The 21,327-nt window shown below is 58.8% G+C and overlaps 1 protein-coding gene across 2 annotated transcripts in view; it reads right to left on the reverse strand.

The window, feature by feature from the left end:
• Window positions 1–21,327, reverse strand: part of SPTBN4 (spectrin beta, non-erythrocytic 4) — a 79,315-nt gene that overhangs the window by 16,896 nt on the left and 41,092 nt on the right. The window contains exons 18-28 of one of the 2 annotated variants that reach the window (XM_077318725.1): window positions 20,269–20,471; window positions 18,180–18,270; window positions 16,487–16,642; window positions 12,779–13,042; window positions 9,709–9,933; window positions 8,907–8,996; window positions 8,191–8,469; window positions 6,925–7,055; window positions 6,625–6,829; window positions 4,981–5,358; window positions 1,253–1,497 (exon numbers count right to left, since the gene is read on the reverse strand). In XM_077318725.1, the coding sequence (XP_077174840.1) occupies window positions 1,253–1,497; window positions 4,981–5,358; window positions 6,625–6,829; window positions 6,925–7,055; window positions 8,191–8,469; window positions 8,907–8,996; window positions 9,709–9,933; window positions 12,779–13,042; window positions 16,487–16,642; window positions 18,180–18,270; window positions 20,269–20,471 (2,267 nt within the window). Of the gene's footprint in view, window positions 1–1,252; window positions 1,498–4,980; window positions 5,359–6,624; window positions 6,830–6,924; window positions 7,056–8,190; window positions 8,470–8,906; window positions 8,997–9,708; window positions 9,934–12,778; window positions 13,043–16,486; window positions 16,643–16,836; window positions 16,975–18,179; window positions 18,271–20,268; window positions 20,472–21,327 lie in introns of those variants that run through there. The other variant, XM_077318726.1, reaches the window with a different exon arrangement.

Consider the following 21,327-nt stretch of genomic DNA (forward strand, 5'->3'; position numbering starts at 1 on the left):
TTTAGCTGTGGGGAACCTTTCACAGACCCTGGGCTGGGTGAGACCCAGACCGCCCACAGCCTCGCCCCTCCCCTGACCAAGGCGGAAAAAAGATGGATCAAGAGCGGGCATCTCTGGAGGCTGGGCAGGTGGGCAGCACCGGCAAGCTCTGTGGCCACCCTGCACACCAGCTCTGTCCAGGTCTTCTCCCCCATGAAAGCAGGTCTCACTGGGCGACCTCCGCCACTCATAGAATCATAGAGTTGGAAGGGACTTCCAGGGTCATCCAGTCCAACCCCGTGCTGAATGCAGGAATTCACAACTACCTGCCCACCCACAGTGACCCCCATTTCTTGCCCAAGTGATCCCCCCCCCCAAAACAGATCTCCAGGATTCAGCCTGACCTGGAGGAAATTCACCTGCCATTCCACAGTGGTGATCAGCAACTCCCTGGGTGTGCAAGGAAGGGCCACAAGAGACAAACACCAACACATCCCTTCCTGCCCACCCACTCACCATCTGCCTGACCTCATAAAACCAGCAACTCACTTGTGAGTGGACGGGTGTCCTGCGCAAGCATGGGCTGTCCGCAGCCACTTAGGGAGCCTCACAGCACCCGCTGCTCTGGACCAGCCTCTCCCTCAAGGTGCCCGCCTCCCACCACTGAATCTCAGGGGTTGCCAGCCACACCCAGCATCAGGGGCACTGAGGGGCCTTCCCCAGAGAGCACTTTGATCCAGCAATGTTAAACAACGAAAGATCCATAAACCATTTTTGGCAAGGGGCTGTTTAGAAATCTCAAAAATAAATAAGTAAAATATGCTTGGCCTCCGCCTTCTTGGTGCTGGCTCCCGCCTGGTGCATTGAGCTCCCGAGGGAGATCAGGGCCCTGATGGAACTGGCTGTGTTCCGCTGCACCCGCAAGATGGAGCTTTTCCGCCGCGCTTCTAGTTGAGGTCAGTTAGGAAGCCAAACCACCAGCTCCCCTTCCCCCTCCCCTCCCCCTCCCCTCCGACACTCCCCTCCTATCTGACACCAGTGCAAACCGGCCATCACTGCAAACAACCCATTGCTGATGCAGCCGGCTGTTTTTAATTTACTGTTTTTTTTAGTTTTGCAGATATTGTTTTATTATTATTATATTTATTATTTTACTGATTTATTGTCAATGCAAGTTCAAACCGTTGTTCACCGCCCCGAGATGGCAAGTCCGAGAGGGGCAGCAAGAACCCAGATGCTGGCCCGGCCCCCTCCCCCTCCCCCGGGGCAGTACCTGGGCTTCTCGCCGGTGCCCATCTGGCAGAGGATGGTGTCCATCCAGGAGATGAGGTCCCGCACCATGCTGAGGAAGCGGATCTTGTCCGTGGTGGTGGTGATCTGCAGCCGGCAGTCTTCGCACGAGGTCAGCAGCTCCTTCCACGAGCGCAACACTTCCTGCTCCTTGGCGCCGATGGCCTCGGCATTCTCTCCCGCATACACCGTCCGCAGCTGGGCTGCCACCTCCTGCAGCTGCCGCACCTGCCGGGGAAGCCGGGCAGTGAAGACCCGCAGGCAGGTGCCTCCGTGCAGCCCAGGGGCTCCAGAGGGACCCGGACTCATCTGTCCCCTGACTGCTCTCGTTCTGTTTTGCTTGCCCTTCATCCAGTGAGATCGGCGGTAGGGGGGGGGGTGCGTGCATGTGGGGGGGGGACATGCGTCAGGGCTCCTCCTTCAATTTTGTCCCCCAGGGACCCAATGGGGACACCAGACTGAGCGCTTGAGTGGCCCCCAGTCTTCCAGCAAGCTGGCCAGCAGAGTGGGTCTCTCCAGCCAGAGGGACTCTTCCACCAGGGACTCCCTGTATGTCTGTACACATGAGGCTGCCTTCTGCTGCATCAGTCAAGGTCTGTCTTGTCTCCCCTGAATGGCAGGGGCTCTAGAGACATGAAGACCTGGGGGGGGAATATCTCCCCACCCACCCACCCACCCACCCACCCACACACACACACCGAGACCTATCTTCAGATTCTTTCAGTGGAACACTTGGGAATTTGGGGAAGTACTGAAAAAATTCCCATGAAATGTTTTCTCTTGTAGAACAAGTGAAATGCTTCTAAAAGCAGTAGGCATAGGCAGCTTTTACAGGTCCAGACTACATTTCCACATCTCCACGAGGGGAGCACGCAGGGCTGTACTCTTTTTTGGCTGTAGCACACCTTGTGAGCTGACTTCTGGCTACGGTTGCCAAGTTCCAGAGGGTATCTGGTGATCTCCCGGGATTATAACTGATCTCCAGGTATTTGAGAACATTCATTGAGAACATTTCACCTAGAGGAAGCAGCCACTTTGGTGGGCGGGCTCTGTGGCTTTGTATACTGCTGAGGTCCCTGCACCCCCCCCCCCAATCTCCAGGTAGGGCTGCCCTATTAGTGGCTGACCTTTTAGCCACACCCACTGACTGGGTCCAAAGCAGTTTCTTGCCTTCGCAGGCTGGAGGGAAAAGAGAGCAAAAAGGCTGGGGCAGGAAAGCCTTGAGAAAGCCCACATTAAGAACTGAGTTCTCTCTGACCAGGAAGCCAGAATTAAGGGACATGGGGCCAGCTAGCAGTTTTCTCTCAAGGACTAGGAATTTAGCTAGTACAAATCTTTTTTTAAAAGCCATAACTTTTTTAAAAGCCATAACTTTTAAATAGGATAAATATGTGAAATGGTGAAATTTTATAAGCTAAGTAATCATAGATTTGGAAGGGACCTCCAGGGTCATCTAGTCCAACCCCCCTCACAATGCAGGAACTCATAATTTCCTGCACATCCACAGTAACCCCCAATTTCATGCCCAAGTGTCCCCTCCCCCTCCCTGACAACCAAAAGTCTCCAGAATCCAGCCTGGCTTGAAGGAAATTCACCTGCCACTCCACAGTGGAGATCAGCAATTCCCAGGGTATGGAAGGAAGGACCACAAGAGATAAACCCTGGCACATCCCCTCCTGCCCACCCACTCACCATCTGCCTGAGTCCATAAAATCAGCATTTCTGTCAGATGACATCTAGCCTCTGCTTAAAAACTTCTAAAGAAGGAGAACCCACCACCTCCCGAGGAAGCCTGTTCCACTGTAAATTATAAATCAGTGGTCATCAACCCCCAGTCTGCAGCCCGGTGGTGGGCCGCAAAAGCCTCGCCACCGGGCCACGGCGGGGGAGAGGGAGGCGCCTCCCCCCCCTCGCAGCACAGCGCTTCACTTCATCCCGCTGGGTGCAAACGCACTTGCACAAAAGCTCCACACAGGCGTGTTTGCACGGAGCTGTCGCACGTACGCAGGACTGCCGGGCCACCCTTTCCCTTTCCCTTCCATCCCTGCTAGCGGTCCCTAGCCTTAAAAAGGTTGGGGGCCGCTGTTATAAATGATGCATTTTATGTTAGATTCTTTATTTCTTAGTGGGAATCATAGATTGGAATAGTAGATTGGAATGTAATTTAGAATGGGAGATTGGAATGTATTTCTCTGGTCTGGGAACAGAGGAGCCCATGGCCCCAACTCAAAGACGACGATGCTGTAATGAGGCGCCTATGCTCGAGAGGAGACGGACAGAGCACAATGGCAGGGTCTCAGTCAATTACTGTTATCATTCTGCCATTAAGAAGGGTACATCTGCCCATCAATCTCCAATTTTGGTGTATTTATTTCCTTCACTACATTTTCTCCCGGAATTAATCCCAAACAAATGGCAAGCATATAAACAAAACTTGTCATTCCTGTTTGGTCCTTAAATCTTCTAAACGTCATCATACTGCATGTTAGTCTTCTGCCCATCCTATGCCTACAGGTCAAGGCAGAAGGTATTCTGTTTCACTGCATCTGAGGAAGGGTGCCTGCACACGAAAGCCTAGACCTGCAATAACACTTTGTTGGTCCTAAGGGTGCCCCTGCACTCGGACTTTGTTCTGTGTTTTATGTTGCTAAAGTTAGCGTAGGCTTGACAGCCCATTAGAGACAGGGCAGTGTAGTGGAGGAAACGTTAAGGCATGGTCAAACTCCAGCGTGGAAGCTTGCTGGGTGACACTGGGCCTACCTCGCTGAGTTGTTGGTGAGGACAAGAGGAGATTAAGAGGTTTTAAGAGGTGATATAATGACTGTCTTCAAATACTCGAAGGTCTGTCATATCAATGATGGAGCAGAGTTGTTTTCTGTTGCCCCGGACGGTTGGACCAGAACCAATGGGTTGAAATTAATTCAAAAGAATTTTTGGCTAAACATCTGGAAAAAGTGCCTGACAGTGAGAGTGGTTCCACAGTGGAACAGACTTCCTCGGGAGGTGGTGAGTTCTCCTTCTTTGGAAGTTTATAAGCAGAGGCTGGAGAGCCATCTGACGGAGAGGCTGATTCTATGAAAGGCGAGTGGGTGGGCAGGAAGGGATGGGCCAGGGTTTGTCTCTTGTGGCCCTTCCTTGCTGATCGCTCCTGTGGGATAGTAAGTGAATTTCCTCCAGGGCAGGCTGGATTCTGGAGATTTTTGGCGGGGGGGGGGGCATCACTTGGGCATGAATTGGGGTCACTGTGGGTGGGCAGGTAGTAGTGAGTCCCTACACTGTGCAGGGGGTTGGACTAGATGACCCTGGAGGTTCCCTCCAACTCTATGATTCTAGGACAAGATGTAGGAGCAGAGAGTGACGTAAGCATCTCTAGGTCCCCACGGGGGTGGAAAAAAAGAAAACCTCTCTTTCAATTCCCCCCCCCCCATTTTCCACTTCAAAGAATCCCCTGCAGCTTCAAAGTTCCTCCATCTTTTGAGTTGCTCTCCAGAGTCCCCCACAGAGACCCCCTTCCGGATATTTTTATGTTTCCTTAGAGCCACCAGAGGCGGAAGCTGGGACCTCCGACACGCCAAACAGAGGCCCATCCAGTGAGCCCCAGCTTCTTCCCACCCCCTGCAAAGATTGTCCCGAGCTGCCTTGGGAGACTGTGCCTGCCCCCTCCCCTCCTCCTGTGGCCCCTTGCCCAGGCGCACCTGGGCGGCCCCTCACCTGCGTCACGAGCACCTGCACATCGTGCTCGAAGGAGCTGAGCAGGCGCTGCAAGGTGCCGGCAGAAGCGTTGGACTCGCGCATGGCCACCTCCGGCAGGTGCTGCTTCTTCTCTTCGATGTGTGAGAGCAGGTCCTTGCAGTCGTTGAAGAATTTGTGCAGCTCGTGGGAAGCGGCCAGCAGCTGGGCCCGGGTCTCCATCAGCTCCAGCAGATCGGCCCAGGCCTCGTTCACACCGTCCTTCCACTCAGCAATGGTGGCGGCGTCCACGTGGCCGTAGTCGATCAGCTCGTTCACCATCTGGTTAACGGCAGAGATCCGCTCGTTGCCGATGCTGCCCGTCTCACTGGCAAACTCCGTGAACTTCTCCTGCAGCACCTACAGGAAGGGGACGGGGACGGGGACGGGGGAGAGAACAGCGCATGGCCCACATTTATTTATTTCTCATAGGGCACGTGAGCCAGGTAGCCAGGAGATTCGAGGCGCGTCTGGCAGCCAGGCAAGGGAGGTTCGGAGGTGCTTTGCCATGGCCTGCCTCTCCATCAAGACCCCCCCTAGTGTTTCCTGGAGGAACTACAACCAAATGGGCTTGTGCTTGCCTGGGCGATCCAGGTCATGGTGCCTCACACAAAACGTGGGGTGGGGGCACCACAAAGGGAAGTGGGTGGAGGCCGAGCCCACAAGCTCCGCTCCCAAGAAGTCATTCTACATGTGCTCAGAGGCACTCTGGTCATCGCTGCTTCAGATTTTCTCAGAGCTAAGCCTGTCTTTTCACCGGCTGTCCATGACTAAATCTCAGAGAAAGAAAGGCGCACACTGTCCCAATGCCTTTCAGACCCCCTGTCCTCATCAGAAGCAAGGACCAGCAATCCCCCCAACATGCATATGTTGAGCAGGGAAGTATCCAAATAGACTTGGACGGTTGAGTTATGAGCACATTGCCCCAGGGTCCTGGGATAGGGACATTTCAAGGTTGAAAATATGACAAGAGGAAGGTTACCTTCAACCTACCAAATATTAGACTCTAGTAAAGAGTCTGTGAATTTGCTCCACGCTGAATTTGCTCAGCACTAACATGTAGTTCAGCCCCGCCATCCCCGTGGCGCCTGATGAGTAGGTTTCTGTGCCACAAAATATATATCTTCATTCCCTCCATCTCCCAAAGAGGAGGGGAGGGGAGAAAGAGACAGATCCAACATCCACCCAAAACACTGGATTCAGCTCTGGGATGCTTAATACCCTTCCAAGCTTATACATCCCATTCTGCAGAAGCAGATGTGGATGAATGTCAAGTAAGAGCCTTTATAGGCTACATTATCCCCATGGCGGTGTAAAACAACACCCATAGTTAGGGCACAAGACAAAGTGAGGTGCAGACTCTTTGCCTCTAGGAGGAGACCCCCCAGAAAGACCCCCCAGAGGTCCACATCAAGGGTTGCGCTGCGAAGGGCGCCAGGAGGGGGCAGCGAGTGGAAAAGCTCCCTGTGGCAGGGCCGTTCCACAGCCTGGTGCCTGGCAGAGCAAAGCATGGCACCCCATCTATGCCGAAGGACCCAGCCAGCAGGGGCTCTCCTGGGCCAAGGAGGTCGGCCAAGCCCCCGCAGGCGCAGGGCAGAGGCCTCGTAGTGCACTCCCGCCACTCACCGCCACGTGCTCGTAGTCCTGGCCCAGCTCCGGCGAGCTGGCCACCACCTCCTTCTCAGCGATCCAGTGCTCCAGCTCGTCGACCTCCCGGCTGAGCTGGTAGAGCCAGTACTGCTGCTCCAGCTTGGCCTTGCGCTCCTCCACCAGGTCCTTGAGTGAGACGTAGAGTCGGTCCACCTGCGACTGCCGCCGGCTGATCTGTTCGCTGGTGGAGACGGAGCCCGGTCAGCGTGGGCAGGGGAAGCCGGAGCCGGCCGGGGTGGGCAGGGGGCGCGAGGCCCAGAGAAGCCCCTGGCTCACCTGTCTGGGTGGCCGAGCTCCAGCAGGGCCCGGCACTGGCGCGACAGCTGGGCAATGCTCTCCGCATAGTTCTCCACCGCCTGCTCCGTCGCCAGGTGTTTCTTCAGGAGCTGCAGGGTGCTCTGCTCATCCTGGCACAAAGTGGGGGAGCCGGGTCAGTGGCGAGGGAGACAGCTCTCCCAAACTCCAGAGCCTGCTCTGCAGCCCGGGGGCCACAAGCCACCCCTCGGCCTTCGGCACCACAGAAAGATCTCCGCCAGCCCCTTGCCCAGACTCCTGCTTGTTCACCGGCAGACACAGAACTGCCTTGGACGGAATCAGGTCTTGGGTCCACCCAGGTCAGTATCGCCCGCTCTGACTGGCAGTGGCTCTCCAGGGCCCTTCCACATCACCTCGCACCAGGCCTTTTTTTCTGAAGCTGGAGATGCTGAGAATTGAACCTGGGACCTCCTGCCTGCCGAGCAAGCGCTCTGCCACCGAACGGTGGCCCCATCTGTCTCCAGCACCCCCAAGTCCTCTTGTCCGTCTCCCCAGGTCTCTGTTAATCTGTCCTCCCCCCCCCCATGTTCTCCTCCCAGCAACCCCTAGAGACAGGCTAGGCTGAAAGCCTGCAATTGGACAGTGTGTGGATTTCAGAATGAGGAAGAGACCTCAAAGGGCCATCCAGTTCAGCTCCCCCCCCCTTCCACTCTTGACAGGTGCTCATCCAGCCTCCTCCTAAAACTTCCACCACCCTCCGAGACGGCCTATTCCCTCTGCAAACAGCCCTGATACAAAAAGGCTTTCGAATATTCAAGTGGACCCTCCTTTCCCGTGATTTGAATCCACTGCTCTTTGTCCGGGTCTCCAGCCGGCCCCCTCTTCTGCATTGTTCAGCACAGCCATCCTATCCCCCTTTGCCCTCCTCTTCTCCAAGCTGCACATGCCCAGATCTCTCCAGCTCTCCTCCTCAGGCAGGGATTCCAACCCCTCCACCATCCTGGCCGCCCTCCTCTGAACAGGCTCCAACTGGTCAACATCCTTCCTGAACTGCAGGGCCCAGAACAGGCCACGAGATTCCCACGGAGGCTGAACCAATGCGGAAGAGAGCGGATTGGTAACTCCGCCTCCAGAAGCAGATGGGTGCCCAGATGGGTGGGACTGGCGGGCTCAGGAACCAGACCCACCCGGGGGGGGGAGGAGGGAGGGGGGGAGCTCTTTGTTCCAGGTGGGCGGGGGGGGGGGCCTTCCCTGTTCCTTGGGGCCGGGGGGGGGGGCTGCCCTCACCTTGCCCTTCTCCTCGTTCATCATGAACAGCTCTTGCTCACTGAGCCAGGCCTCCACCTCAGCCACGTCGAAGCAATACTGCTGCACCTGGTACGTGGCATCCAGGAGTTGCTGCCGCTGCTCTGCCCCCTCCTGGAGGGCACCCCACAGCTCCGAGAGCTTCTCCAGCAGGGCCCGCACCGGGTCCAGCTCCGGGCTCCTGATGGTGGCGATGGAGCCGGCCCGCTCCAACACGTCCTCCACGCGAGGCTTGTGCACCTGGATTTCCCGGCGCAGGTTCTGGAGGGAGCGATGGAGGGAGGGAGGGAGCGAGGGAGGGAGGGAGCGAGGGAGGGAGGGATGGAGGGATGGAGGGAGGGAGGGATGGAGGGAGGGAGCGAGGGAGGGATGGAGGGAGGGAGGGAGCGAGGGAGGGAGGGAGCGATGGAGGGAGGGAGGGAGGGAGCGAGGGAGGGAGGTTCCGGGGGCAGAAATTGGCACAAGTTCACCCACGTGGTAAAGGCAGGAGTTCACCCACATGCCCTCCCCAGGCCCCACCCTGGCTCTTGATGCAGCTCAGGCCAAGGGCTGGGAGAACGCAGAACAGCCCAAGGAAAAGCCAGTGGTCTCCTGGGCCCACGAGGAGCCTGGGGTCACTGCAGGAGGCGCCTCTGCCGTGGGCCTGGCCACGGGGCTCTTGACTGGGTGGTTCTGGGAGCCCCGACTCTGCCCCTCACCTGGTTCTTCTTGATGAACTGCTGGACCGTTTGGAGGTTGCTGCCGTGATCTGTCATCAGGGCCAGGGGGAGGCGGTCTTGCACCCAACTCTGGAAGGCAGGGAAGCAAGAGGGGGATGCAGCACAAAGCCTCTGAGGAGGGGACCTGGCAGGGAAGGGGCAGCACAAGGTCCCCACGGGCCAGTTGGGATCGGACTCCCCCGCCCCACTGCTTCCTTGGGGAGAGAGCTCCAGACCGGCATGTCGGGACCTGCGGGGGGTGAGGGTGGGAGCGGCAGCCAGCCTCAGACCGCAGAGCTCTGTGCCCCTTCAGGGCGGCCCTTCTTTGGTGAGGCGGGTTGCGCTGGGCACCTCCACAGAACCCCATCATGAGCACCTGTAGGCATGCCAACCTCCAGGTGGGGCCTGGGGATCCCCTGGAATTCCAGCTCGTCCCAGAGCACAGACGGCAGTCCCACTTTGGAGGTGGGACTCTGTGACATCACATCTTCACTGGCAACCCTGCCCCCCATTCCCTGCTGCTCCCCTCCCCAGGGCTGAGCTGCCTCCAGCTGGGACCCATTATTATTGTTGTTGTTAGATTTGTTACTCGCCCCTCCCCAGAGGCTCGAGACAAGTTGCAGCAGATAAAACCGCCATACAATAAAAACACAAAGTACATAAACAAAATTAACACACTAAACCAAGATAAACCAAGATGCGGCAAAAACACATAAGCCTAAACTAACCCGTCCTGGGGGTGGGGGGGAGATAAGGGTGCCAGTTGCTCATGGCTCCTGCCGGCACCCTCCGGGGGACTTACGATCTCATCCTCCAGGTCATGGCTGACTTGGTGCACCTCCTTGGTGGCCAGCAGGATCCTCCGGCGCTCCTTGAGGGGCTCGATGAGGCGCACCATGCGCGTGCCCACCGCCTCCTGCCGCTCGCCCACCATCTCCTGGCTGGCTGCCTCCAGGGGCAGGGCGGCCACCTGCGCCTGCAGCTCCCCCACCTCCTGGCACCACTCCTCCACCTGGGCCTCCATGCTCTGCAAGAGAGACGGAGCTGGAGGGGCTGCCCAGGCCTCTTGGGCCCCCCGGGGAAGGGCCAGTCAACTCCCTCCTCCCATGGGGCTCGCCCCTCCCTTTGGCCTCTGGGAGGCACCCATGGGGCAACTCCATTCCTTTCCGGGGGTGGGGGAACGTGGTGCTCATTCCTTTCTTAACGAGTGGAGGGGTCTGGCCATTGGCCTCACCAGGTGGCTTGCTGCAACATAAAACAAGCACATCCATGAAAAGAAAAAGGAGATTTGCTTCTTCGCCAGCCCCACAGCGTGCCCTGAGAAACCCTAGATGCTGTGGCTGCTGCCGCCCCCAGGCGTGGGGGGCCAGGGGCCCAGAGGGGCTTGGCACTGCCCTGCCCTGGCCCAGCCTCTGCCCCCCTTTGGCATGGGAAAGAAGAAAGAGGGGGCACCTTGCTGCTCTAGCTCTGCCCAAGGCTCTAGAGAGGGAAGGGGAGGCAGGGATGGCCCCCAAAGGAACCCCAGAGAGTTCGGGGGCCAAGAGCCAATGGAATCAACGTGTGTGTGTGTGTGTGTGTGTGAGAGAGAGAGAGACAAAGAGAGGGAGGGAGGGCCGCCTTGAGGGGCCGGCTGGGGGCCCAGAGCCCTCAGAAAGGCTGGTTGTCCCCCGCTAGCCAGGTCTGCTCTGCCTTCTTTCCTCTCGTGGGTTGTTTCTGTGGGTGAGTGAAGAAGTCCTTGCTAGTGCAGCCTGGCTTCTGGGGCACTTCTTCTGCCCCCCAAAGAGGAAAGCAGAGGAAGCCATGAGCAGAAAGGGTGTTTCCCGTCGGAATGCGCCCTCTTCCTCTGCCCAGAGGCTGGCCGGTCCGCCCTGCCGCCTTGCTTCTCACCGCCCATGATGGCCTTCCTGGCTGACTGGCATAGCAGAGGCGCCTAGCAGGGAGTGTGGTGCACCCATGCCAGTCAGAGGGTGGAAAGCGGCAGGGACCTCCTGTGGCCTGCCCTCCTCCTGCCCTCCTCCTGAGCACAGCTGCTGGGCCAAGGGGAGTCCCTCGGCTTGCAGCCTTTTCCTAGCTGCCACGCAAATGGGGGAGGAGACACGCCCAGCAGCTGGCTTTGCAGGGCAGGCTGTGCCCCTCCTGGTGGTCCCCTCCTACGCCAAGGGCTTGCAGGCAGCAGGCAGCAGGCAGGGCGGATGCCTCAGGCATTGGGGGGCAGCTGTTGTGTGGGCACTGGAAGAGCAAAGTCTCCAGAAACAGAAACAGAAGATGGCAAAAAACAAGGGACGGGGGCAAGGGGGGGACAGGAGAAGGAAAGTAGGAAGGAAGGAAAGAAGGAAAGAAAGAAAGATGGATGGATTCAAAGAAAAGGGCTACTGTACCGCCATGCAGCGTGATGAGACAAACCGGACTAGGATGGGATGAGAATGGCCGGCTCTGACCTGCTGAGTCCTGCTGAGGACGGAAAATGGAGAGGTTGTTGTGAGCGGCCGGGCAGCTTGGGGGGGGGGTTGACTCTTCCGCCCTCGGGGGGGGGGGCAGGGCCAGAGGGAGGGGCACACTGATGCTCTCCATGTCCCCAAGGTGGTGAAGACAGCCTGGGGGCGGGGAGGCAGTCCTGGTGCCAAATGCCCCCCGAACTAGCAAAGGCTTCAGAGGCTGGGGCGGGGGGGGGGGGGTGTTGTTGCTTATGCAGATCTGGGTGGGGTCTGGCTGCCCAAGAGCCTCACCAAGGGTCAACAGCCCCCCCTTCAGGGTCCTCCTGCCCCTTCTCCCAGCTGAGCTGCAGGAGCCCACTCTGCCAGCCGGGGCACCTGGACCAGGTGCAGGCCCCTTGAGAACACAGAAGAGGGACCGTGGTCTCTCTCCTCCCAATGGGATGCTAGGCCCCTTCCTCGCATGGAGAAATCGTTGGCCGATCTTTGGTCCGAGGGAGGGCCAGCCCCACCTCAAGCAGCCCACAGTTGGCACCCTCTGCCGGGTGACCCCCTTCAGGGAGTCTGCCTAGAAAGAGGCCGGTGGTAGCCTGCGGGCCATGGGAGCTGCCCTCCTGGGGTCCCACACGGCATCTCCCACCTGCACGCTCACTTCCACCTTTTGCTCTGGATCTTCTGCAGGGCCTTTTGCTCCCAGCCGGCTTCCCAGCCCCCCAGGAGGAGCTGATGCAGGGAGTGGCGGCCTTTGCTCACCTGGAGGAGCACCCCTCATCCTTTGGGCCCTCGAAGACATGGCCCACCACACAAGGGGAGTGGGGGATTTAGTGTGACCTCGGCCCCTCCTTTGCAAGAGCCCAGGAACTCTTCCGGGGGGGGGGCAGCTGCTGCTTTGGGGTGGGCTGAGTCTGAAGGCACCAGCTCCCTTTCATCCTGTTTTCCAAGTGACTCTCTTGGGAGAGACCATCTGGGGTGGAGCTCCCCAAAAGATCCAGGGCAGGCCAGGAGGGAGAGGGTCACAGGAATAAAGGCCTCCATCCCGACAGGCCACCCTGTGTTTAAAATATTCCTGTGGGGACACATGAGCCCCCCCCCCACCTGAAGGACTGGCAGCATGGTCCATTACACACAGGATATGGCCCAGTTCTCCTCCCAGCACGCCCGACTGCCCTCTGCCCTTCTGGGGGCATGCAGGCTGAGATGGTGCCTGGGCTCTTGCTGTGCCCGGCAGGGGCCCGAGCAATGGGAGGAGCTGCTCTCCAGGCCTGGATGACCTCACCCTGCATCTCCCACCTTCTTTCCCACTGCCTACCAAGGCAGACTGGCTCGCCTCTCACTGGACCTCACCCCCCCATCGCTAAGGGCGTTTGCTGTGCCACTTGGACCCTCTTTCCTGCGCCACCTCCCTCCGTGGAAACTGTGGGCCATCCCACACAGGCCCACCTGGAGCTTCTTCAGGTTGCTGTTGACACTGGCCAGGTCTGGCCCGGCCTCCACCCCCTGCAGCTGGGTCTCCATGCGCAGCAGCCTCTTGTCGAGATCCACGTAGTTCTGCACCAGGTGGTCGGCCTTCGTGGCCTCCAGGAGCTGCTGGGCTTTGGCCTGCGTGGCAGACTCCAGCTCGGCCCAGCACTGCCGGATCTCCCCCAGCTGCTGCTTCACTGCTTCGGCCAGCTCGGGCTTCTCTTCCATGAGCTGCCGCCCCTCCTGGAAAGCCAGAACCGCTGCCCTGGTTGATGCTCTGCATTAACAATCAGTATCCTCCCCCACCGTGTGTTGTGGCCTGTCCTAGTCTGTACATGGTTGGAGCCAGAGGTGGCTGTGCTCTCCCTGGGGGCTCCCTGGGGGCTGTGCTCTCCCTGGGGACCCACGCACAAGGGGCCTTTCACTCCACTACGGCTCAGCTTCCAAATTGTCACCGTGCCGCACCCAGACATTCATTCTGGCAACTCCAAACACACAAGAGCCAAACGGACAATCCCCATCCAGAGTCACCCAGAGAGTCCTTCCTTCCTTCCTTCCCAAGATCAGCGGGAGCCTCACTGTCATGGAAGCGAGAATTCTGTCCCCAGGTGGGACTGGCTCCCTCTCCCCTGGTTGTGGCTGCCCTTCCTTGGGGGGAGCAAGATGCATGGCTGCCCCTTCCCCGTTTATTCCCACAACAACTCTGCGAGGAGCCCTGGTGGAGAAGAGAATGATCAGCTCGAGGTTCGATGGTAGGTGGGGGATCCAAACCTGGACCTCCAAGACCCAAATCCAACACGTCAACCGCTACTCTGGACGAGCTCTCCCAGACACAACAGCAGTGTCCCAGAGGGAAACCTGGATCACTCCCCCCCCAAAGGAAGGCGTTCCTTCCTCCCCCCCCCCTTTTCTGAGACTCCAGAGCTGCAGGAGAAATGTTTTCCACTGTGCCTCTCCCCCGCCAACCACGGCCAGCCAAAGCCCATTTTAATTTGCATCCCTCCAATGTCCACCTTTCTCCAGGAGGAAAACAGCATCTTGGGCAGAAGTTCTTTGTATTCCACAAACCTGTTTGCCCAAGGGGTGCCAGGCCCCAGAATCGCCACCCATCTGTGGACAACCGAGAGCAGTTCTCCTGAGGACAGGGCTGCTTGGGAGGGTGGAGTCTGTGGCCCTGCACCCCACAAGGGGGTCCCTAACCCCTCCCCAGGCTGCATCCCCAATCTGTGTCTGGCAACCCTCTTCCACACAGTTTGCAGCTTTAAATTCATTCCTAAAAGCAGGAGCCATTTGACCCTGAGCCGCATCTTAAAATGCTGCAACCGTTCTCAGTTTGCTGGACTGAGGTTATTGCATAAGATGCTGGGGTTTGCCCTGTTTGTGCCTGGGTGCTCTGTGGGGCCGGGGTGCTGTAGCCATGCTCAGGACTGAAGGCCCACAGATGGATGGGGAGACAGGGAAGGGGGCTTCTAAGCCCCGGGCAGTGACCCCTCCTGCAGTTGGGTCCTCTGGGCCTGCGGGTGCCATCCTGCCTACCCAGTAGAGGCTGGGATGTCACCATGGCTACCCGATAGCCCCTGAGGGGAGGGCATTATGGCGGCAGAGGCTGGGCAAGTCCTCCTGAGCTGTGCCTGTCCCTCTCTGCCGTGGGCTGCTGCGGAGGAGCCAGGCAGTTGCCAGAACAGGAGGCCTCCTGAATGTTTCCCCCCAGCAACAACAGGCCTTGAATACCCCCGTAGTTCCAAAGGAATCCTCTGAATTCTGCCAAGCAGCACAACATGGGCAGACTTTTTTCCCCCAGTGCTCGCACTCCTGGCTTAAAACAAGCTCGTCCTCCCCCCCCCCCCCCCGAAATGGAAACAGCACCCGTCAGCATTTGCCCCTCCCCCCTCTCCTGTGGTTTGGCTTGGCCCTTCGGAGTCTTTTGCCATGTGGTCTGCTGGGAAGCTGATCCGCCAGATCACTGGGGGGGGGGGCGGGAGTTAACTTTGCCAATGTCAGCTTCCCAGCAGGCCCCAAATGTTGCAGGAGACGTCCCTCCTGCCTGCCAGCTCTGCGAGATTCATGCACTGCATTTCTATAAACAACACAGGCCAAGTGGCTTTCACATTAGGAAGCCTGAAACACCCACAACACTTCTGCCGCAGCAAAGCAACAATGCAACTTTTTAAGGAAAGCGAGAGGTCAGGAACAAAGAATGGCTTTCGAACCCAAACCAGGAGCCATCCCAAAGAGCGCCCGGCCCTGCCCTCAACAGCAGCGATCGTCCGGCTGCACGCTAGGGGCTCTTGGGCCAGTCACGCTCTCCTGCCCAGCCTGCCTTGCAGAGTTGTCGTGAAGGAAATGTGGGGAAGGGAAGAGCCACACCGGCTGGTCAGAAAGAGAAGCAGACCAAAGGGGTCGGCTGGCACTTGGTCTGTGCTACTTCCGAGTCTCACCTGACTGCTCCTCCACCGCAAGATTCCCTGCACACAGAAAGCTAGTACCCCTGGGAGGGGAAAGCATTCTCATGTCACCTTTTCTATATACTGCGAAGGATATGTTTTACTGGATGGTTTTAGTGGGCGTTTTATATGTTGTAATAACGTGCCTTGGGCCTCTGGGGAGAGTCTAGGGATAAATCTAAGAAAATAAAAGGTCTTAGTATTTAGAGAATGCTTATTCAGGACATTTCTTATGCTGCCTCTCCAGGGGACCTACCTGAGGCAGCTTCAAAAACAAACCAAAATAAAAAACACATACCATGAAAAGTTATTAATTAAAATCCAGCATTGGTGATCCAGAGATAATCCAATGACTTAAAATCGCAGTATTCTGACTGAAAACAAACTATAAAATGGTGTTAAAAATCAGCCTTCCCATCAAAACCCTGAATGGACAGAAACCTCTTGGCCTGGCATCTAGAGGAGAGCAACATGGGCATCAAGCAGGCCTCCAGGAAAAGGGCATCCCTCAAGTGAGGGGCCGCCACAGAAAGGGCCCTGTCCTGGTCGCCACCCGCCTCCTGCTGAAGGGGGGCATGGGGAGAGCAGGGCTCGTGTGGCAGCTGGCAGCTGGTGGGCTGGAGAGCAGGGGAGGGGGGGACCTTCACATCCTGACCTACTGGCTGCCAACGGCTAGGAATCTTTTTCTGTGGGCCCCAACCAGCGACCAGGTTTCACCCAGACACAGACACACAACCTGCCAGGGATCAACAAAACAAGTCTGAATCCGCACAAGGCGCAGTTCCCTCGCCATCAACTGGCACAGACATCTACGGGGGGGGGGGGGAGATGCTGGCTGGGGATGCCCCAGTAGGCCTCAGCCCAAACACAGGACCCACCGGCCACCCCCGTTTCCAGATCACACTTTATACAAGCAAGAACAAGCAAGAAATCAGAGCAAAAACTGGGCATGGAAGCCAGATAGGAGGATAGGAATCCCAGCCCCCCCCCCCGCCCCCAGGAAGACCCAGGCCGGCCTAAGGGGGCAGCTTGGGGGGCAGGCTCAGGAGAGCCTCCAGGGACTCCAGCTCCAGAGGCCGGGGATAAGGCTCATTGCCCGGGGAGGGGAGGAGAGGGGGAAGAAGGGCCCTCGCCTGCCGGCGCCGGAAAGACCCCCCAGCCCCAGCCCCAGCCCCGGCGCCGTCGGCGCTGGGCCAAGCTGTCCAGGGTGCTGAAGGCAGGCTCCCGCGGCCCCCGGGGCTACCTTCTCGATCTTGCGCAGCCACTCCTTGTTCTGGGCCAGCTCAGCCATGAAGGCCCGGTGGCGGAGCCAGCGCTTGGGCGCCCGCTGCTGCAGCCTCTCGTCGCGGGACGCCTCGCCGGCCATCAGCGCCTTCTTCTCGGCCACCCAGCCATCGAGCTGCGCGGAGCGGGAGCGCGTCAGTCCCCGGCCCGGCCCCGGCCCCGGCCCCGGCCCCGACCCCGGCCCCGGCCCCGGCCCCAGCCCGCGCCATCCTGCCCGGCGGCCCCCCGCGCGCGCCCCTGCCGCCCGCCGCAGCTGCAGCGCGCGCCCCCTCTTCCCCTTTTCCCCAGGCCCGGCCCGGCCGCGCGCACCTGCGGCGGCTGCGGCTGCTGCAGCGGACGGGAGCGCCAAGCGCCTCTTCCCGGCCGCGCGAGCGAGGGAGCGAGCGCGGCCCGGGGCTGCCTTGGCAAGGGACGAGGGGGAGGCAGGACACCGGGGCGGGCGGAGGGAGGGAGGGAGAGAGGGAGGGGGCGCTCCCAGAAGCCCGCTCGGCGCGGCGGGGGAGGCTCGGCGCTTCCTCACGTGCAAGGCGCGTGTCTCCGCTCGGCCTCACCTCGGTTAGCCTTGCCTGCCGGGAGGAGGGGGACAGCCCCAGGCCGGGCTCCCCCTCCCCTCCCCCCCACCCAGGGCTCTTCTCCGCAGATGCCGACCTACTCTGGCTCCTCCTCTGACCCCCAGACAGCCCGGGGTTCCCCCCCCCCCCGCCCCCAGACATCCCCCCCCAAGCCGCCCCAGCCTCTGTCTCCCGCCCCCCTCCAAAGGCAGCCCATCAGACCCCTCCCTGCTCCAGGGAAGCCGAGTTGGCCCCCAGCAGGCAGAGTCTGGGCGGGATCCTCCCCTCCAAGGATTCTGTGGACTCAGGCAGATGGGGGGTGGGTGGGCAGGAAGGGCTGGGCCGGTGGTTGTCTCTTGGGGCTCTTCCTGGCACACCCGGGGAATGGCTAACTGACACTGTGGGATGGGAGGTGAGTTCCCTCCAGGCCAGGATGGATTCCGGAGATCTTTTGGGATGGGGGGTGGGGGGAGATCAGTTGGGCATGAAATTGGGGTCACTGTGGATGGTCGTTGTGAGTTCCTGCATCCTGCATGGAGTTGGACTAGATGACCCTGGAGGTCCCTTCCAACTCTAGGATTCTATGACCCTCCAGCCAGCCTTCCTCTCTGCTCCCCCCCCTCCCCACATTCCTGGGCCCTGCAGAACTGGACTTGGGGCTCAGGGCTGTCTTTGAAGCACACATTCCCATCCAAAGGGGTGACAAATAATCCAGCTACACCTGCCCCCCACCACAGGGGAGCGTGCCGCCCCCTTGCTGGCCCAGTGCCCTGCTGGGCAATTTGCATTTCATCCAACTCCTGCTCCTCTTTTGGGGGGCTAGGTTCCCCAGCTGGAGGCCCCCTTCTCCTCCAAGCCCAAGGGGCACAACCAAAGTGATCACTGGTCCATCGTACCCCTGCCCACCTCTGGGATGGGCCTCAGCCAGAAATCCAGAAGGGGCTACAAAGGGGCAGGGCAGAAGGTGAGCCCCCGCACCAACATCCTGGCCACAAGGGCACCCTCCACTCCCCCTGGCCAAGACCGCCCCCACGACCCCATTGGGCTCTCTCAAAAGACAGCCCAGGGGCTGCCCGCCCACCCCACAAAAGAGGGGCATACCTCATGGCAGTTCTGCAGGAAGCGCTGCAGCTCCAGGTGGGCCTGGATCCGCTCCATCCATGCTTGAGCTGCCTGCAAGTTCCGCTGGCTCCTGTGGAGAAAGGCAGGGTGGGGGGGACTGTCAGGCTGGGACTGCCACAAGGTGGGCAGCGGGAGGGAAGGAACAGAGGAGGGAAACATCTCCCCTCAAATGCACCTTCCTGGCCTCAAGTATTAAGGTGTGCTGCTTCTAGATAAGGTGGTTCCATTGATTCCATGTAGTGCACAACAGACTACCCAAAAAGACACAAGCTGGGCCAGTCAGGGAGAGATGGGGGCTCAAGACACACCCAGAACCTATTTCCACATGGAGGAGCCTCACTCACAGCAGCCAGGCAGCAGCCAGGCAGAAGAGTCCTCCCACGGCCCAGGGGCCCTCGCCTTACCCTGTCTGAGCTCACCCAGAAGGCCAGGTGGGGTGGGGGTCGGGAGCCTTCCTCAGCTCCTGAAGGAGCTCTGCTTTCCATAGATCATAGAATCCCAGAGTGGGAAGGGGCCATGCAGGCCATCTAGTCCCACCCCCTGCTCAGGGCAGGATCAGCCTCCAGCATCCAGGAGAAGGATCTGTCCAGCCGCTGCTTGAAGACAGCCAGTGGAGCTCCCCACCTCCTCAGGCAGCCCAGTCCACGGCTGAACTATTCTGACTGTGAAATTCCCTCCCTGATATCTAGCCTATATCATTCTCCACATAGTTTAAACGGATGACTGCAGCTCCCATCCTCTGCTGCCAACAGGAACCTTTCTCTGCCCTCCTCTAAGCGACAACCTTTCAGATATTTAAAGAGAAGCACCCTGTCCTCTCTCAGCCTTCTCTTCTCCAGGCTGAACACCCACCCACCCACCCACTCACACACACACAAACAAAAACAACAACAGAAACTATCTTAGGGGGTTGGACTAGATGGCCTGTATGGCCCCTTCCAACTCTATGATTCTATGATTCTATGATTCTAATGGCATCGGTTTTGCACAGCTGAGCACACACAGTTCTTTTGCAGTGGGGCTCTGGAGTCACCCCCCTTCTCTCCAGGGGCCCAGCCCCATGCGAACCCATTCTGACCCTGCAAAGCAGAGCTGGCCTGTACAGCCCCCCAGTGCTCTGGTCCCACCCCCCCTGCACCAGGGCTGCACGGCACAGTTCAGCCCCTGGGGAGCTGCCCTTCGCTGCATGCAGAGCCAGCACCCATCAGCAAGGCCAGATGAGCAGCTGGACTGAATGGGATTGGAAAGGGGGCCCCTCCCCCTCCCCCAAAAAATCAGCAGGTTCAGCCCCCCGCTGGGAGGGGAAAGGGCCCAAGAGTGGGCATCAGGGGCAAGGGGGGGGATGCATTCGAATGGCAGGGTTAATGCCAAACCCCATGCCTGAGATACTGTGACACCCTCCAAGAAGCTGTGGAAGCCCACCCCAGATGTCCCCTGCAACCCTGCCCCTTCCGGGAAGAGTGGCCAGAGGCCAGGGCTGAAGCCACCCCCTCAAGGCCCCCCACAAGCATTCTTGGCCCCCCCGCCTCTTGCAGCACTCCAGAACAAAACAGAATCTTGAGGTTTTACTCTCATTTATCCTAGAAGGAAACTAAACAAAACAAATTCTTTAATTGGATAAACAGGATTCTGGTAATGTAAGTGGCAGCTTCCACAGCACTTTAATCAGGCAGCCCTCCAAAGGCAGACGCATTCTGGCCCACCACACACTTGAGCTAACCCTTCCGCCGGCATGCCCAGCCCAGCTGCTCAAAGGAAAGCCACTCTGCACATGCCCTGATACACTCTCCTCTCTCTGATCATGGCTCAGACCTTGACAGGGCCAGAGCAGTGAGAAAAGATTGGTTTGCAACTTGGGATTGGTTCAAAGGAGATCCTGAGTGGGACCCTGCCGCCCAAGAGCAGAGAGAAAGAGGAGAGGGCATCACCCTACACTGCCTCCCCACATCATATGGTGAGGGGGGAGAGGGCTGATGCTGGGCATACAGCCCCCCTGCTGCTCCAACCACTTCCCCCTCTGTCGCCCACCCCTGCTGCTCTGAGCCGTCCCCCTTCCCAAGTGCCTTACTTGGCCTGGAGGGCCTCCATCTTCTCCTTCACGTGGTCAGCATAGATGTTGCCTTGCCGGATCAGGCTCTCTCCGGCCTTGAGAGCGGTGGTGGTCTTCTGCAGGTGCAGGCCCATGGTGGTCATGAAGTCCCGGTGCCTCTTCATGGCCTTCTCCACGCCTTCCACGGTGGAGGGCAGCTTGCCCGCAGCGAGGGTCGTCTCCTGCAAGCAGACCAAAGCAGGCAGCCATGGGAGGGGGCTCTCCAAGCCCCCCCAGGGAAAAGCCCTGTGATGAACAGCCCCTGGTCCCACCCTCCAGGCATGCCAGCCCATCCCTGTTTGGGGGGTGGGGAGTAATGCAAAACTCTATGCAGCCTTAACCAGTGTGGCTGGGGCCTTTCTGGGAGTGGCGAGGAGAGTCACGGCCTCGGAGAGGAGAAACAGGGACCAACTATTTGCTCAGAGGAGAGGGAAAAGTCAGGGGCCTTCTTGGGTACAAGTAGAGCGAATTTGAGTCCAGTCGGACACCTTTAAGACCAACCAAATTTTATTCAAGGTTTGAGCTTGCGGGTGTTTGCGCCCCTCTTCAGATATGAAGGTACCGAGGGAAAGAGATCGGTTCACACTCATGCGCAAAACAGAAGCATTAGAACATTAACATGCAGCTCAATGAACACGTTTGGCAAATTCCAGAGCCAAACAGGGATAACAAGCCAGATTCACTTCTAGGGGACTGAATTCTGGTGGAAACATAGTGGGGTCAATAAAGATGTCAAAATGGGAGAGTGATGGGCAGATAGAGGATCCTTTGCTGGCAGCAAGCAGCCAAGGCCTGGCCCGTGCGCCCCCTGCGTCCTCTCTCGGGCACATGGCAGCTCATGCCTTGAATAAAACGGTGTGGTGCCTGCCTGGACACCAACGTTATCTGGAGAAGAGTTTGGGACCAGAACTGGGACATCTCTGGGAGAGGCAGGTGAGGCTCAGGGGGGGAGCAGAGGGGAAAGGGCCCAAGAGACAAGCCAGGCTGAGATTCCTGGGTTCAAGGAGGAGTGCCAAACAAGAGTTCTCTCCCTCCCTG

This window comes from Paroedura picta, unplaced genomic scaffold (genome assembly GCF_049243985.1).
Source record: "Paroedura picta isolate Pp20150507F unplaced genomic scaffold, Ppicta_v3.0 Ppicta_v3_sca21, whole genome shotgun sequence".
Classification (NCBI taxonomy): Eukaryota; Metazoa; Chordata; class Lepidosauria; order Squamata; family Gekkonidae; genus Paroedura; species Paroedura picta.